Raw genomic sequence first — 18,162 nt, 5'->3', positions numbered from 1 at the left:
TGCCAGGGACCAGCACACACACCTGCCCGTGCCAGGGCTTAAGGCACACACACCTGCTCATGCCAGGGCCTAATGCACACACACCTGCTCATGCCAGGGACCAGCACACACACCTGCACATTCCAGGGCCTGATGCACACACACCTGTTCATGCCAGGGACCAGCACACACACCTGCACATTCCAGGGCCTGATGCACACACACCTGTTCATGCCAGGGACCAGCACACACACCTGTACATGCCAGGGCCTAATGCACACACATCTGCACATGCCAGGGCCTAATGCACACACCTCCTTATGCCAGGGACCAGCACACACACCTGCCCGTGCCAGGGACCAGCACACACACCTGCCCGTGCCAGGGCTTAAGGCACACACACCTGCTCGTGCCAGGGACCAGCACACACACCTGCACATGCTAGGGACCAGCACACACACCTGCACATGCCAGGGACGAGCACACACACACCTGTTCATGCCAGGGACCAGCACACACACCTGCTCATGCCAGCACCTGGTGTGCACACATAGGAACCCCCATGGCCCCAGCAGCAGGCCGGGCCTGTCCTTGCCACCCCTGTCACTCCCGTGAAGCGGCCATGGGGGATTAAGTTGCAAGTAGCTGGCACATTAATTACGGGTTCTTCAGGAAACATTCAAAGGAGCTCTTTGGGGAGAAGACCATGAATAACACACGCAGTTTGAAAGTAGAAGAGCTGCCCAGTGGCTCTGGCAAGGAGGCTCAGGGCAGGGAGACCCCAGCTGCCCAGGAACTCTCAGACATAGAAGGAGGCTCCAAATGGGGCATCCCTGAGCCTGGCCCCTCTGGGACCCTCGGGCTGGCACACACCGCTTACCTCACCTGCTGGTAGGGGTCCTGGCCCCTCACTCTGCCCGATCCTGACCTGCATCACACAGCATGTTATCGCCAGCCACTTCCCACACTGGCAGGTCTGCCTGCCCTGTCCCCAGCTGGAGCCCAGTGCTGGCACAGCTCCTGGCCAGAGTGCGGCTCCATTCAGGAGTGGGTGACATGCTGAGACCGCCTGGGCGGTGGGAGGAAGGGGCAGTGCAGGGCCGTCACCCATGGCTGTGACCGGGGACCCGAGGAGGGCAGGGCTCCCCCAGGGAGACAGCCCTCCGGCGTCACACCACCCAGAAGCATACAACCCACCGGGTGCAACGCTGAGGTCAGGGCGGCTGGGGCGGCTGGGGAGGCCCAGGGCTGCAGGGTGTCCTGCTACACAGAAAATCAGCGGGTTAATTACACACCCTATAAAAAGCCGATGTGAGTTAGAGAAGCAGCCCTACAGGCCTGGCACTGTGGAGCTCGCAGTAAATCAGGGGCTGTGGTTTGGGCGGGGGAGGGATGAGGCGGGCGGAGCCCAGGCCCCGCCTTCCAATGAGCGAAAACAGCTGTAAATCTGCAGAAATGGCTTTTATGGAGCTCTGGGTTTTATGGTGTCATTAACGTCCCTCCTGATACTTAAGGGGCAACGAAATGAAGTCCTGAGGAAAGGACAGGGGCTGCTCCCCTGGGGTGGGGCAGGGGGAGGGGCAGGAAGCAGGGGCAGAGGCTGGGGCTGGGGCTAGGGCGGGAGGCAAGGGTAGGGAGGTGGCCCCCACAGAGCTGGACTCATCAGGCCCAGGCAAGCCAGCCACCTCCTGCCCCCGGGGCCCAGGGGCCTCATGCCTGAGTCCAGGCTGAGTATGGAGAATGGCGTGGGAGTGTCAAGTCCCTGGGGGGCGGTTGCTCGGTGCCTGGGGCCCTTCACTCTGAGTGCCTCCCGGCAGGACCCAGAAGGAGAGTGTCTCCCCCACCCCTAGTCCTCAGGAAGTCAGGGAATGAGGGTCAGCTGGTCTCTCCCAGGGCAGGACCCTGAGCATGTGTGATGCTCCCTCCCAATCCCCGCCAGCTTTGGCCCCCTCCCCAGCCCCGCTGCAGGGCCAGGACCACCCTGAGGTGTCTGGTCCCGGGGAGGCGTTCAGGACGGCTGGGGGCTGCAGAGGCGCGGGGCATGCATGGGTCCAGCCAGCAGAGGAAGGGGCGGCAGACTTACCGAGTAGCCTCTGCCCGAGACGGCCTGCGTAGAGCTCTGCGGGGAAGGAAGCATAGTCAGGAGGAGGGTCAGGGCTCCCAACGGTGGCCCCTCCTCTGAGGACCACCCCCTTGGCCCAGGACCTGAGCCTCCTTCAGAGCCCCTGTTCCTGGGTGCTGATGGCTGACGGGCCACTCCCGGGGCGGTGGGGCATGAGGCCGGGGGCCTGGACAGAAGCCGCAGAGGAGGGCACAGCAGAGCGTCCCAGAGCCCCAGCAGCCTTTCGTCTGTGCCTGAGGACCCGTGTTCAGAACCTTCCTCCAGAGACTCAGGAGACGTGGCCCAGCCCAGCAGACAACCCAACAGAGAGGCGGGCAAAGTCACCACGTCCCCTCAGTGATGGGCTCAGCCCTTGGGCACATCTCGGCCCCTTGCAAGGGCCAGGTCCCACCTTTTCACACATGGTTCTACCAGCCACGAGAACGGACGGGAGGCAGGCCCGCCCCTCTGTGCCCCCGTGGGCCTACCACTGAACACCCAGCAGCTTCCAGCCTCCCAGGGTCACAGTGTTGCGGGGGTACGGGGGTGGGGGGCAGGCTTCCTGGAAGGGGAGCTGGACGGGTAACCTCGGGGACACGGAAGTGAGATGGCAGGGCACACTGTGGCCACCCAGGGAGGTCCCTTGAGGGAGACCCAACAGCACTTGGTGGGGTGCTCTCGGGCTTGAGTGGGCATTTCAGATGTGCCGAGAGAAACCAGTGAGGAGCTGGGCTTTGCAGGCAGCTGCTTGGGGAGGGGCACTCCACTGCAGGGGGGCGGACAAGGAGCAGGAGAGGGCCACAGGGCGGGTGGATGTGGGGGTGGTGCAGGGTGTGAGTGAGGAGCAGGTGCACAGCAGGCCAGCGTGGGCTCATCCGGGACCCGTAGACCAGGGTCCAGAGCATGCTAGGCGGGGACGGAGGTCTGGCTGCAGATTCCTCCAGGATGGTGGGTGACCACAGGGGGTGGTGTATGGGTGGGGGGGTCTCCCTACTGCAGCCTGGACTGCTCAGCTCTGCACACAGCACCCCATCCAGCCTCGGCCGGGGCTCTGGGACCCTTCCTTCCCCAGGCAGACCCTGGCCATGTCCCGGGGGCTCACCCTGGCGGGGGGGCCCCACCCCTAAGCCCTGCTGGCGGGGGTGGGCGGGGTGCTGTAACTGCTCCCCAGCGTGCGCCCTCAGGGCCGTCCCTGATGTGCTCAGAATCCATCTTCACGCATCCCACCGGCAATTAGAGTCCGAAGTAGGGCAGCCCCACGGCCCCAGACAATTACCAGCCTATTTTCCCATCTTGCGGCAACAGGCTCGGGGGCCGGGCAATTAGGCCCTCCTCCTGGCCTCCCCCCACAGGCCGCGCCCCCAGGCCCCTATTGAGATGATAATAAGAGACGCTCACTCCATTCAGAAACCCAGCCCCACGCCTCTGTGCTTCCACAGCTGGGGGTCTGGGAAAACAAAGGCCTCTTGGGGGGGTCCAGCGCCCCCCTCCTGGGGAACCCCCCTCCTGGGGGACCCCCCTCCTGGGACCCCTCTCCGCTGTCTTCATCCTAGTCTGCCCTGTGCCCACCTACCCCCAAGTGGCTGTGACCAGGGAGACCCAGGGGCCCTGGAGGGTACCCAGCACGCCTACGGCTGGCCATACCCCAAATTCAATCCTCTGTGTGCTGCCCGGTCATCCCACACTAGGCCCGAGGCTCAGGGGCCTATCCTCTGGGACACTGTCTGTCCCCAGACCGGGACGCCCTCGCTCCCAGCGGCCCCAGCAGGCCCGCCCACCAGGCCAGAAGCACTGCCCGCCGCTGTTCCCACCACAGCCCCACCTCCCTGCCCACTGCCCAGCCAGCAGCACCAGTGGGCGAGGGAAGACCCCCAGCTGGACAAGGGCCTCCCCATGACTCTTGCTGGGGCCTCATCCAAGTTCCTCATATAAACCCCTCCTAGCAGGGAAGTCCTAATTAGTGAAAAACCCTGCTTTAATGAAGGCAAAATACTAATTGCAAAGGCAAAGCCCTCGGTGAGACTCTCAGGTGCTAAGCACGTGGCCTGCAGTGTCTGCCGGAGGTGGGGGGGCCGGCTGGGGGCACCCGAGGGACCAGGAGCATTTGGCTGAGCAAGCGGCCGGGGCACTCACGTCACTGAGCTGGTCCCGAGAGCTGCTTGTCCGGGAGCTGGTGGCTTCGTGGAGGCTGTCATCCCCACTGTGGCGGTCGCCCCCTCTGGACGCGGTGACCTTCATCTGGGGACAGGGAGAGGCAGGCTCAGCAAACACAGACCCAAGCCCTCTGCCTGTGGGGGCAGGGCAGGGGCACAGCCAGGGTCAGGCTCCTCACCCCTGCCCTGACCTGCTCAGCCACACTGAGCCCCGGGCCACAGCCCAGGAAGAGGGCAGCAGGGGCAAGGCTGTGCAGAGCTGACCATTTACCACTCAGAGCGGGCAGAAACACCCAGAAGAGCAAACGGCACGCAATGACATAATGCTGCTCTGAGCTCTGGCCTGGTGTCCTGGAGCTGGTGGGCCGCTCCGCCACCTCACTGCGCCAGGGAGCCGGACACTGGGCCTCCGCAGCAGACCAGCGGCAGCTCAGCCACCCTCCCGGCACCCACGCCACCACAGTCCCAGGTCTGCACGGCTGGGTGTGGACTGGCCACTCCACACTGTGTGACCTAGGGCCACCGATAGACCTCTCTGTGCCTCCGCACCGCGTCCAGGATGTTGGCCAGTGTCTCCCGCTTTTCACACAGAAGCCCGGATCGGACGCTTGTGCCCACTTTACAGACGGCTAATCCAAGTCCAGAAGGAAGTGCATCCAGAGATCCTGCTCCTCCTTTCCTTCTCACTGGGAAATAACTTCAGACCGCTGCAGGTCAGCCCCGACCCTGACCTCCTGCAGCCAGGGAGTCACCACCCCAACCACGTGGCCCAGGTGTCCTGGGTTCCCCCGCTCACTGTCTGGGGACCCACCACCTCCCGACCCCCCAGCCTCCCTATTCTGGAGCGTTCTCGCAGCCCCGTCCTGTTGGCGTGCGGGACAACCGCAGGCCATCGGCACCCCGTCTGTGGCCTGGCGTCTTCCTTGGAGCAGACCCAGGTGGCTGCTGACCCCAACACCCTGTGGGCCAGCATGGGGACACCATGGGGCATGTGAGCGTCCTGCCCTCCTCTTCGCCCCCAAGCCTCCCAGCTCACCGCGGTGCCCACAAGTGCAGGAGTGTGCAGAACCCGCCTCATGACCAGGGTCAGCAAGGCCTGGCCAGGGTCCAGAGCCTACAGCCAGTCCTCCACACCCAGCTGTTTTGTCTCGAGCACCCTTCAGCCTGGAGACCTTGACCGGGTCAAAGGTCAGGATGGGTCGGCAAGGCACACCGGCTATGATCTAGAATATTCCTGAGTCCCGGGGAAACACCCTCAGGACCTCAGCCCCTCCTCCTGCACACCCACGGCAGGCTCAGCCAGAAGCCTCTCTCGAGGCAGCCCCTCAGAGCCCCTGCTCCCCAGGGCCACCCCAGGTCCCAAGATGGGGCTACAGCCCCAAAAAGCCACGGGCCCTGTGTTGTTGGCCAGCAGTGTCCACAATCCACAGCCCAAGGCCCCAGGTGCTAGGGCCCAAGGGAGGCCCAGGCCTCAGCACCACCCTCCTTCTCTGAGGCAGGCCAAGGGCAGGATCCTGGCCCCACTCCAGGCACGAGCCCCCACATCACAGGCCTGTGGGACCCCTGCCTCCCGTGCTCCGTCCTGCTCAGCTGAGCGCTGACCAGCGTGGGCTCTTCTGACTGTCCCTGAGTCTCAGCTTCCTCACCTCTGCAATGGGGATGCCCGCTGAGTCCCTCACATGTGACCGGGCGCGCGCGCACGTGTGTGAGATGCGGTGTGTGCACGCGTATGCGCGTGTGCACGTGTGAGATGCGGTGTGTGCGCGTGTGTGAGATGCGTGAGATGCGGTGTGTGCACGCGTGTGCGCGTGAGATGCGGTGTGTGCACGTGTGTGTGCGCGTGTGAGATGCGTGAGATGCGGTGTGTGCACACGTGTGCGCGTGTGAGATGCGTGAGATGCGGTGTGTGCACACGTGTGCGCGTGTGTGAGATGCGGTGTGTGCATGTGTGTGCACACGTGTGCGCGCGTGAGATGTGTGAGATGCGGTGTGTGCACGTGTGTGCGCGTGTGTGAGATGCGGTGTGTGCATGTGTGTGCGCGTGTGTGAGATGCGTGAGATGCGGTGTGTGCACGTGTGTGCGCATGTGTGAGATGCGGTGTGTGCACGCGTGCGCGTGTGAGATGCGGTGTGTGCACGTGTGCGCATGTGAGATGCGGTGTGTGCACGTGTGTGCGCGTGTGTGAGATGCGTGAGATGCGGTGTGTGCACGTGTGTGCGCGTGTGAGATGCGTGAGATGTGGTGTGTGCACGTGTGTGCGCATGTGTGAGATGCAGTGTGTGCACGTGTGTGCGCGTGTGAGATGCGGTGTGTGCACGTGTGTGCGCGTGTGTGAGATGTGTGAGATGCGGTGTGTGCGCGTGTGAGATGCTGTGTGTGCACGCGTGTGTGCGTGTGAGATGCGGTGTGTGCACGCGTGTGCGCGTGCGTGAGATGCGGTGTGTGCACGCGTGTGCGCATGTGTGAGATGCGCGAAATGCGGTGTGTGCACGCGTGTGCGCGTGTGTGAGATGCGTGAGATGTGGTGTGTGCACGTGTGCGCGCGTGTGTGAGATGCGGTGTGTGCAGACGTGTGCGCGTGAGATGCGGTGTGTGCACGTGTGTGAGATGCGTGAGATGCGGTGTGTGCACGTGTGTGCGTGTGTGTGAGATGCGGTTGTCTCTTGAGCCCCGGGCCGGCACCGAGAAGCCACCAGGTGTCGCTGTTGTCACCTGCAGGCTCGCCCTGCCATGGACCCCACATCCGCCCTCCCCCAAAGTGGAGACAACCGGGGCCTGGGGGACCTTCCTAGCTGCCTTGCTGGGGGAAGCCTCTGTAAGAAACCCAGAGCTAGAGTCCAGTGCTTCTCAAAGTGGGGTCCCTGGGCCAGCAGCATCAGCAGCACCCGGGAACTTGTTAGGAACACAAATCTGCATTTTCAGGACCCACCCCAGGCTTCCTGAATTTGAAACCCAAACCATGTGCCATCAGGCCCTCTGGGAGATTCTGCTGTGGCTCAGTTCAGATCCATGGTTTTGATCATTAGTAATCACCCCCATAAGCCCCACACTTGCTGCTAGGGGACAGCAGCTCAGCTTGAGCCCAGGGCACAGTCCCTGCCCCCGGAGCGAGACCCAGAGAAACTGCAGGGACGGGAAAAGACCAGTGCAGGACTGCCATGTACAGTTGTGAAGACTGTTCACTGCACAAGTTTACCCGGTAAGAGGAGAGGGGATGGAGGGGCTAAACTACAACCCACACACAGCTGAAACTGGAAGAGGGAGAATGCCACATTCCACTTCACACAAACAGGTTGTCTCCTCTCTGAGCTGGGCCCCAGAAAGGATGCCTCAGCCTGACTCCTCAGTGGTACCCTGCAGGAGGGGCAGGCTGGGGTCTGTCACCCTTCTCGGGGGACCAGTTTTGGCTCTGAAAGCCCCATTTCCCAGAAAATCCTGTAAAACTAAGTCTTGAGTCATGGGAACCACCCCAATCCCAGACACAATGGGATGGCTGGTCACCTACTTCTGTCCCCAGGCCAGGACCCCAAACAGCCCAAGCTGGGGTTTGGCTATCCTGTAGCGTGCCTGCTTCCCTAGCTGCTCAGAAATGTTGCGGGCCAGCTATGCCGGGGTGGGGTGAGGGATGGCACATCTCTGCTTCCAGCTGGAGCTGGAGAGATGAGATCAGTCTCTGGGCCTTCAAGTCCATCTACACATCGATCCACCTAGCCATCCAGCCATCCATCCACCCACCATCCATCCATCCATCCACCCACCCACTCACCCATTCATCCATCCACCCACCCACTCACCCATTCATCCATCCACCCACCCACCCATCCAACCATCCATCCATCCATCCACCCACCCACCCATCCATCTACCCATTAGTCCATCCCCACCCCTCACCTACCCATCAACATCCCCATCCATCTACCCGTCCACCTATCTATCCACCCACTCATCCATCCACCTACTCATCCACCCATCCCCCCACCCACTCACTCATCCATCCATCTACCCATCTGTCTACCCACCCACCCATCCACCCACCCATTCATCCACCTGTCCATCCATCTACCCATCCACTCATCCATCTACCCATCTGCCTGTCCACCGGCCCACTCATCCATCCATCCCCTCATCCATCCATCCACCTGTCCATCCACCCATCCACCTGTCCATTCACCCACCCATCTATCCATCCATCCACCCATCAGTCAGTCCTTCTCCTACCAGTCCATCAGTGGGCCCATCCACCCACCCATCCACCCACCTACCTACCCATCCATCCATCCACACATCATTCCATCCACGCACCCACCTGTCCACCTGTCCATCCACCATCCATCCACCATCCACCCACCTACCCAATGCTTACAGGGTGCCTACGAACTGGCTCTGTTCTGGGCAGCGAACACAACAGACACACATTCCCATCCTCCCGAAGCCTACAAAGAAGGGACGGGCACAGGTTGGCGGGCAGCCGCAAGTACCAAGACACCGGCAGGGCTGCCAGGGAGGGCTTCACTGAGAAGGGGACGGTTCTGAAAGGTGTGTGGCAAGTCAGCAGACTAACAGCAAGAGTGGAGAATGGCACCACAGAGAAAGATGGGCTCCCTGGGGAGGGAGGGGAACCCTAACATGGAACGTCTGTCGCCTCTGCGGTGTAAATACACCATAGCTGGGTTCAGCTGCCAACAGTCTGAAAACCGGCTTGGACAGTCTTGGAATAATCGGCTTCTGCAAGGTCGCATGCCAGCAGAGCGTGCTCTCAGACTGGTGGGGCTGGGACTTTGCCTTCTGACTGAGCAGTATGTAGAAATATGGCACTGCCCTCCATCTGGCAGGGCCCGGTTATGGCTCTCAGAAAGAGGGGGAGAGAACAATCCCCTTGGACTAGCATGACAGGGCACTGCCATCAGACTATGGGGTTAGGGACACTACTCTCAGACTGGGGCATGCCAGGAAAAACCTGGGGTTCTGAGCTCTCTGACAGTAACAGCAAGGCCATGGCAACTCGCCCAGGAAGACCCCCCTCCCAAGACACCACCCCAAATATCCATCCTTCCCTGACCTCCCCCGCAACAGGGCCCTCCAGCCCAGGCTGCACTGCACATCCCAGGAGGAAGTATCTATCTCCTGGGCTGGCTGCCAAGCACATGAGGCCAGACAGGCAACACGTGGTTCCACTTGGCGATCAGGCCACAGGGGTGGGAGGTGCCGGGGGTGAGGGGAGTGGGTGGCCAGTCCGGAGGATCCTGCTAAGAACGGGCCCAGGAGGTGGGACCCAGCAGTGCCCCCGGGCAGACAGGACTGCCCATGCCTGGTATGCCCCTCGCTCCCTGGACCTCAGTGTCCCAGGTCAGGGCTGTAAACCTACAGCTCAGCCCAGGAAACCCCCTCACGTGTCTCCAGGCCTGGTTGTCCCCCGGGATCCCCTACTACTTGCTCTTTCCACCAGCAACGGGTACACGGTTCCCTGGGGCTCAGGGGGGCCTTCTGACCCCGCAGAACCTGCACCCCCTCCCACTGGGCACGTGCGGCCACCACCCTCCCCACGGCACATGACAGCAGGGAACATGGCACAGGACCGCTCCAGCGCCTGAACCCATGGCCGGCAGAGGCCTGTGTGCGAGGCCCTCCCTGGGTGAGCCTGGCTAAGGCTGCCTCAGGGAGCCCCAGTCCTGGGCAAGGCCACAGAGCAAGGCCGTCCCGGGGGGGGGCCCTTCATGCAGACAGCGCAAACACTTGGGCAGGCAGTAGCATGAGACAAAGCCCCCCGCCCCCCGCCCCCCAGCCAAGGCTGTGTGCACAGCCTCTGGGCTCTGTTGTGTGCGCTCAACACCCCTCTTAGAATGTGAAAAACGGGTCATAGCTAAGCTTGGGTGTTTCAGGCTAGTGTCCCCCAACTGATGGCAGCGTCCATTGGTGAGGTGTGGTCGTGCAGCCCGCTGAGACTCATGCCGGGAGTTCTTGGGCTGCGCATGGGGTCAAATGCAACCCATTGTGAGGAGATCATGGTGCCCCCACTCCCCTGGGCTAGCTAACACCTACTCAGGCTTTGGGCTTGGGCCCTGCTTCTTCCAGAAATCCCTCCCAATGCTCTGTCTACTCCTGCATCGACCAGGCTGGGTGAGGGACCGTCCAGGACCCCGGAGCCCCGGGTGTCCCTCTGAAAGTGAAGCAGGATCACCGTCTGGCGTGTCTGTCCCTGACGACCCGGCACAGGGCCCGGCGCGGCGAAGGGGGCTCAGGCGGTGGAGCGTCTCCACGGACAGCCTGGCACCGAGGTGCAAACTGCGGCTCTCCGAGGCTGGCCATCCCTCCCACTGCTCCCTGCTCTCCCACGGAGACTTGGACGGCTCGAGGGGTGGATGGTGGAAGACGGACGGACGCGTAGGATGCACCACAGATCACGAGCGATGCTGTTGGGGCCACCACCCGAGAAGATGCGTGGCCAGCAGGCTCTGGGGGACACAGCTGTGGGTGAGCCCTGTCTGTGCTTGGTGTGGCCCCCCTTGCTAGAGGGACAAGATAAGCCGCCGTGTCCGGCCCCCAGAATCCTATCAGAGTGGGCTGACGCCGGGCCCTCGGGGCTCCATCCGGCCTCCGTCACCTGCTTGGTCGATGGGGACCTGATTCAAGCCACCCACAACCTCCTTGTGCCTGCAGAAGCCTCCCGCTCGGCGGCTGCCCGTCATCGCCAGCACTAGTTCTTAAAGACACGCATCAGTTCACGCCCTGCGCTGCTCCCAGCTCCCAGCAGCGCCCGGGCCAGAGGCCCCCCGTCCTGAGTGCCAGGCACTCGGCCGCCACCCGCCCCTCATCTACAGAGCCCCTTCTCCCTTCGGAGGCAGGCCCGCGGGCACCTCCACGCCCCTCCACGGTTTCACACCTGTCTTCCCCACGGGAATGCAAGCTTCGTGAAGGTAGGGACGGTCTTCAGTCTCGTTCCCTGCTGCGTCCCGGGGCCCAGACGGGCAGTGACAGGACGCTCGTGCGGAATGGTGAGCGCTGCCCTCTGAGGCGGGGCTGTGAGGACCTGGCAGGCCAGGGGGGCTGGGGGGCCGCAGGTGCCTGACACCCCGCATCCCAGCTCTCCTCCACCCTCCCAACAGTGCCTGCGCTCAAGCCACCCAGGTCCTGCAGGGCCTGGCTCTCGGTTCCCGTGAGCGAGCGCCCGTCTGGGGTGGGAGCTCAGCACTGGCAGCAGCCGGGTCCCAGCACCCGAGACCCAGCCTGCTGCTGGGGAAGCCGCCTGGGAGGGGGCCCGAGAGGTCCCAAGAGGTCCAGACACCGTTCTGTGAGTGGGAGAACTAGGGCCGTCCCATGACAGCCGCGGAGACGCCCCCAGCACTGGGCACAGCCGTGTGAGAAGCATGCGGACGCCCCACCTGACGGACGAGGAAACGGGCCTGAAGGGAGGAGACGTGGGGTCTGAGCCCCCAGTGTGCTCGGCCCAGCCCAGCCGGGGGGGGACGGCAGCACGACCCTGGAAGCCCCATGCATCGACCCGGAGCTGCAACCTGGTGTGGGAAGGAGTCGGGGAGGGGCGAGTATCTGCGCAAGCAGGAGCCGCCGCTCTGAGACTGCACTCAGTTCACGCGCTCACCCACAAGCCTGAGCGCGGAGCGACAGGACCCCGCTCACAGCGGGAAAAGCAGGCCCCGAGGGGCCGAGTCAGCTGTCCAAGGCCACACAGCAGGCCAGAGCCAGAGGCCCCCCCCAGGACACCCAGTACTGGTGGACACTGGTGTGGTGAGCGGCACCAACGGCCACCGTGCAGCCTCTGGAGCTGTGCCACGACCCCCACCCGCCTCCCCCAGCACCTGCCTCTGCCGGGCCCGGGTCACACGGCCTGGCCGTGAGCGCACACAGCTGCACGGGGCGCGAGGCACCTGGAGAGGGGAGCCGAGGGTCGCAGCCAGAAGGAAGGCACGTCGGGGCAGGAGGGGGACTCAGGTCACCAGGAATCGGGCTCTACTGAGGGCAGAGGGGGAGGGCATGCTCAAATGGGCTCCGTAGAGGAACCTCGCTCCCTGCAGACGGCAGGGGGACAGAGCCCGGGCGGCCACCGCCGCCACCGCCTTCCAGGGAAGGGTCGAGGGCAAGGCCACAGGAACGGAGCTGCCTGGGCGTGAACACTGGCCCACCCAGCAACCCGGCAGTCGGGGCAGTCGGGTGAAAGTGCCTCCTGGGTGTGGCCAGTGGGCTCCAGGAGAGGCTGGCGCTCACCCCGGGGGCCTGGGTGGCGGGAGGTCAGCCTTCTGGCAGGGCCGTGAGACCGTGGGGACTGGCGTGGAGACGTGCGCGTCACAGAGCTAATTTCCTCAACGGACATGGGCCCACTCGGGTCGTCAGCTTCGTCTCGGTCTGTGGGGTCAGACCGTATTTTCCCCGCAGCCTGCGCACCTCCCCTCGGCGGGCGACTCCCGTGCCTGTCCAGGCCCCTGCGGCGCGGCCTCCTCCCTCTCGGGCCGACCCTGGTCACTGGGGACCTTTATCCCTCATCCGAGCAGCCGGGGCTCTGCGTCGCTGGTGCTTTCAAAGAAACAGCTTCAGGCCTTGCCCGTGCTCCACCGTTTCCTGGTTCATTCACGCCCAGTCTTGTCTGCGTCCTTCCTTCCACCCTCTCCAGCCCCTGGCGGTCACTGGCCTCAAACCTGTCTCCTCCTCCAGCACAAGCACCGGGTGTGACTCTGAGCGCAGACGAAGAACTCTGATGGCCACTTCCTCTGAATTATTTTCTAATGGAATCTCATTTGGAGAGACATTTGGAGAGAAGGTGGAAGCCAAGGCCTGGCCTTGCGTGGGGGTGGGGAGCAGGGAAAGGCGGTTGCCTGTTTCCGGCGCGTCACCTGGGCAGCGGGGGGAGGCTTAGGGCTGACGTCTCCTGGCCGGTTCGTGGTCGGCGACAGGGGCTGTGGCACTGGAGGGGAGCTTCTGGGCTGACGCGCTCAGCTCTGCGGGCCGGTGGGGATTCAAACCACAGGCTGGCTGAGCGTGAGCAGTGAGCCATCCGGCAAGGGCCACGAGTGTGAGAAGAGACTCACGGAGACAGGTCACTGTGGACCCTCCACACCCCACAGGCTGGAAGCCGCGTGCTTACGGAGCCCGTGAATGGGCGGGTCTGAATGAAGAAGAGCAAGATACACACCACCTTCCTTCCACTTGCTGTAAGGAGAGGGACAAATGTCCCACCGATAGCACTCTGAACATCGGAGGTTACATGTTAATCTTGTCTCCTGTTCTTGAATTTCAGCGTGACCATGAGATGTTCACAACCATGTGGCTCTCAGCACAAGCCCATCACACAGCTGTTAGACTCCATCTGCGGGCTCAGAACCCCAGCCCTGGGGCCGGGTTCTTGCCAAATCGCCCAGGCAAAGCGGACGGTGGGACATGGACACCGCTTTCCTTAAAGCCCCCTGGTTCTGGCAAACTGCGTGGATGTACGGTGGTCACTGCAGCCTCTGGCCAGGCCAGGAGGGCTGGCCCATTTCTCTGCGCAGCTAAGCTACGGTGCAGCCTGGATGCGCGCCGGCCCCTCTAACTCTGCAAGTGTCTGCAAGAACAGAGCTCCACGGGGCAGGGCTGGTCCACATGGGTCAGGGTGCCTCTTCTGCGCCCGGAGCGGGCCCTGGTAACAGAGGTGCTGGCGAAATCCTCGGTCAGCGAGTGGTGGGGCAGTCCAGGGGCTCCTCCGCCCTGGGGCTTCCGCAAGAGGGCAGGACTTGTCAGGACTGCCCTGGCGTTCACCCGAGCTGGGAGCCTGCTCCCGGAGCACCGCCATCTCGGCAGAAGCACACACAGACACGCACAGGCACGCAGGCGACATGCACCTCCCAGGAATCCTGGGCAGAATGTCCCAGACGAGCGCTGGGTGAGGCCCGCATAGACTGTCCCCATGCTCAGGGCCCTCCCTTCCCAGGGCTATCTCACCTTCCACCAGGTGCACCCTGAGGGGCCTCCTTCCTCCCCGCAAACAGCCACACCCACCATCGTTGCCCTTGCTCCTCGCCGGGCTAGCAGGGACCAGGCATGGTCTCCTCCTCCAGGCCCCATCCGCAGACAGGGAGGTGGAGGCAGGGGGCTTACGCAGGGCGGGCTGTAGGGCTTGAAGGGAGACCCCAGCAGAGCACTGCACCCAGGCTCCCATCTCCATCCAAGGGGTCCCCTGGAGCAACCCTGGGCCCCTCAGACCCACAGCACCCCGAAGGACTCAACCTACCCCCAATCTTCAGACCAAGCTACCCCCATTCTCCCCACGACGGGGCGGGCCACACCCCACCCCTCTGGCCTTGGGGCCACGTAAGCTGCCAGGGCCCAAACCTCTACCCCCAGGCCACGCAGGGACCCTACAGCTGTGTCCTTTGGCCAGCAAGGTGGCTCATGACGTTGGAATGAGCCACCAACATTTCAAAATCTCCAAATCCACAAAAAACCCCACATTCCTAGCCGCTCTCAGAAACCCCCAAGATCTGGCCACACAGGACCCTCGTCCCCTCATGGCAATGAGGGCGGCAGCGGCCCCCAGGACGTGGCACATGTGGTCTGGCCCCCCGATAGCAAGTGGGTGCCTCCCCTCAGGCTCCTGCCACTGTGAACCCAAGGCCAGCTGTGACCCCAGGGGACCCCTCTGGGCTCAGATGTCTCGGCAAGGAAGCAGGCAAGGAACAGCGGGGGCCCATGGGCACCATGGGGCTCGATCCCGGTGGGGCCATTCTGGAGGGGGAAGGGGTGGGCCCGGCACGGGGGGCTGCAGGCTCCCACCCTCTCCCGCTGACCAGCGCCCTGTCAATTCTGTCTCCCCCACGTGGGCACTCAAGTGCCAGGGCCACACTCCCAGAGCAGAAGGGCCTAGAAACGCAGCGCCAGCCCACACCTGCCTGGCCGGCCCGAGCACCTGCACAGGACCCAGAAGGCAGAGATCCCAGCACTGCCGCCTCCGGTCGGGAGGAGGGAGGGGACGGTGGGCACAGCCGGAGCCCATCGCACGTCTCAGAGGCGCCTCCTGCAGCACCCAGAGAGAGGCCCCCTCCCGAGCAGCGGCTCCGAGGGACACAGCAGGATGGTCTGCTGGGTGACTACGGCGAGCGCGGCCCCCCGGACGCACACCACAGCATGGTGAGCCGCGTCCGGGCCGTGCACCCCTCCCTGGGCGCCCCCTCCCCGGCTGCTTTCCCGATGCTCGGCAGGAATGCAGCGAACAGGCGGCAAGTCCAGATGTGCAGAAAACCACTTGTCGGAATAAATCACTTCACGTATGACACACACTCACTGATGCTGTCATAAAAATAATGGCACGGCACTTTTTATTTTCTTTAATCGGAAAAATAAGCCCCGCGTTTCTGGGAGACCCTGGTGAGGACCAGATGCCCGTGAGCCCTGCTGTGGGCGTTGGGCGGCCCCCACACCCAGCCAGTGGGGACCCCAGAGGGCCAGTGTCCTCATGAGCAAATGGGGTGGGCGGGGGGGGCACCTCCAAGCCTCCACGAACAGGGTCAGCACTGGAGTGGCTGTCGCAGCTCAGTGACACTAGGCACACAAAGGGCTGCCGGGAGCCCAGCCAGGGCACCCCCAAGTGGCTGATGCGGCTGTCCAGAAGGGGCTGCAGCCCCCTTCTCCAGAGACCCTCAAATTCTGGAGGGTCAGAGCTGAGCTCTTGCCTTATGCCCAGGACTCCAGGAGCACCAGTGTGGGACTGCCCTGAGCCAGGGGTCTGGGGTGAGGAATGGGCGACCCCTCGGCATGGGTCTGGGATGGGCGGAGGGCAGAAAAAGCCCTGTAGTGTGAGGTCTGTCCCGACAGGGAATGTCCTGGGGGGCCAACAGCTGGACAGCTGCACGGGCTGAGTGTGAGGCCAGGAGGAGGCATTCCAAGAATGGCCCCGGCCCTCCTGGTCCAGAGCTGGGGGGACGGGAGACTCTGCCTCCACTTCAGTCCCTAGCCACTGGGGTGGAGGCAGAGTTGGGGGGGATGGGGGGGGACACCCTCCTGTCACCAGCAGCTCCTACTTGGCCACAGACAGCCCTGAGTGCCCCGTGTCCCCTCCCTGCCTTCACAGAACCCTGGAGATGCACACGCATCCTCGCCCTTCGCCTGAGGGGAGGTGAGCAGGACCTGTGGCCTGGCTCCAGCTGGGCCCACATTCTGCCTAAGGGCATGGAATGCACACTGGCAAATGGGTTAGGGCCCAAGGAGCACGAGGCCTGCGCTGGCACCCCCCACAACACGTATGCACGCACACCACATACACGCACCCACACCCGGGCTGGGCGTGCACAGGCTCTGACATACAAGGACACGTGGGCACTTCAGAGGCACAGAGAGACACTGAGGAAGGCCTCCAATAAGCCCGAGCCCTCGGGGGCAGCCGTGTCCGCTCTCCTAGGAGCGTGCGCATCCCCAAGTAGCCGGCACGATGGGGGCAGGCATGGCAGGGAGGTGGGAAGACGCTGGGGGTCCTCTCCTCTCTTCCTGGTGCAGGTGGGCCTCAGCCTGGTAGCGGCCCTGCAGGGGCTGCCTCTGCTGAGCCTGTTTCCAACCGCAAACAGCCCGGCCTGTCTGGAGAAGGCCTCTGGCCAGGCTGGCAGCACATGTGCCCAGCACAGCCACCCCCAGGGTGGCCTAGAAAACGGGCATCAGGCTCCAGGACTCACAGACGGGGCCTGGCGGGCCACCGCAGGGGTGGAAGATCGAGTCCGTCGTGACCTCAGGGGCCTGCAGGGACGGCCCAGTGCCAGGAGTGAGAGCTGCGGCTGATGGGCCCGAACCAATTCCAGCAGTGACCGCCGTGGCTGGCTCGGGGGCCCCAGGAGGGGCCGACGGGGCGGGGCTGGCCGGCCTAGGAGCGACGGGCGCTCAGGGATGGGGAGTAACGGCTGGGGTTTGCAGGGCTGGCTGGGACCCAGAAGGGACTGCAGGGGCTGGCAGGGCTGCTCGGGGCCCAGGAGTGGCCGCTTTCGTCGGCAGGGCTGTTCTGGGCCCAGGAGTGGCCGCTTGGGCGGGTGAGGCTGTTCTGGGCCCAGGAGTGGCCGCTTCTGTTGGCATGGCTGTCCAGGGCCCAGCAGTGAAGGTTTTGGGGGGCCAGGGTGCTCTGGGGCTTCTACTAATTGCTGGGGCTGGCTGAGGCCCAGCAGTGACCCCTGGGGGCAGCTGGGCTGGCCCAGAAGGGACCTCCGGGGCTGGCAAGGGGCTAAGAGAGTGCGCCGAGGGCAGCAGCACTGGACTGAAAGTGAGCTGGCAGGTCGGCGGCGTGGACGCAGCAGGAGAAGTGACTGCGGGGGCCGGCACCGCTGTCCTGAGGATGCCCTGCTGGGCTGGCCACGGAGACAGGGGGCCACCCATGACCGCACGGGCCAGCAGCGGTGCCAGAGGGCCAGCAGAGAGCGCAGGGGCCGGCACAGGTGGCAGGGGGCCAGGAGGGAGCGCAGGGGCCGGGAGCGCTGCCAGGGGGCCAGGAGGGAGCGCAGGCGCCGGGAGCGCTGCCTAGGGCCTAGGAGCGCCCAACGTGGCCGGCAGGGCTGAGCCAGGAGTGACTGCTGGGGCCGGCAGGGCTGCTCTGGGGCTGGAAGCAGCCGCTGAGGCCGGCAGGGCTGACCCGGGCCCAGAAGTGACCGCCGGGGCTGGCAGGGCTGTCTTGGGCCCAGAAGTGACCGCTGGGGCCAGCTGCGCTGACCCGGGAGTGGCCGCTGGGGCTGGCAGGGCTGCCCGGGGTCCGGGAGAGCCCGACGGGGCTGGCAGCGCTGACACGGGGCTGGGAGTGACCCCTGGGGCTGGCTGGGCTGGAGCTGCTGCTGGCGCTGGGCCGGGCCGTTCTGGTCCCAGTGGTTGGCTGGGAGCGGCCCCCCTTCTGGGGAGCACACCTGCATGGAAGAAAGAGCACGTGTCCACCTGGGCAGGTGTGCCTGCAGACCCCCCAACCAGCCCGGGCCCCTGAG

At 64.2% G+C, this 18,162-nt stretch overlaps 1 protein-coding gene across 8 annotated transcripts in view; it reads right to left on the bottom strand.

The window, feature by feature from the left end:
• The window catches only part of FBRSL1 (fibrosin like 1), a 60,481-nt gene that overhangs the window by 23,903 nt on the left and 18,416 nt on the right, over positions 1-18,162 (bottom strand). For 7 of the 8 annotated variants that reach the window (XM_081802460.1, XM_081802461.1, XM_081802464.1 and 4 more), the window contains exons 3-4: positions 4,214-4,318; positions 2,063-2,098 (exon numbers count right to left, since the gene is read on the bottom strand). In XM_081802460.1, the coding sequence (XP_081658586.1) occupies positions 2,063-2,098; positions 4,214-4,318 (141 nt within the window). Of the gene's footprint in view, positions 1-2,062; positions 2,099-4,213; positions 4,319-15,506; positions 18,088-18,162 lie in introns of those variants that run through there. The other variant, XM_081802465.1, reaches the window with a different exon arrangement.

Source organism: Leptonychotes weddellii, chromosome 13, assembly GCF_054177405.1.
Source record: "Leptonychotes weddellii isolate Sample4059 chromosome 13, ASM5417740v2, whole genome shotgun sequence".
NCBI classification, from domain to species: Eukaryota; Metazoa; Chordata; class Mammalia; order Carnivora; family Phocidae; genus Leptonychotes; species Leptonychotes weddellii.
This window is presented reverse-complemented; position numbering and strand designations above follow the sequence as displayed.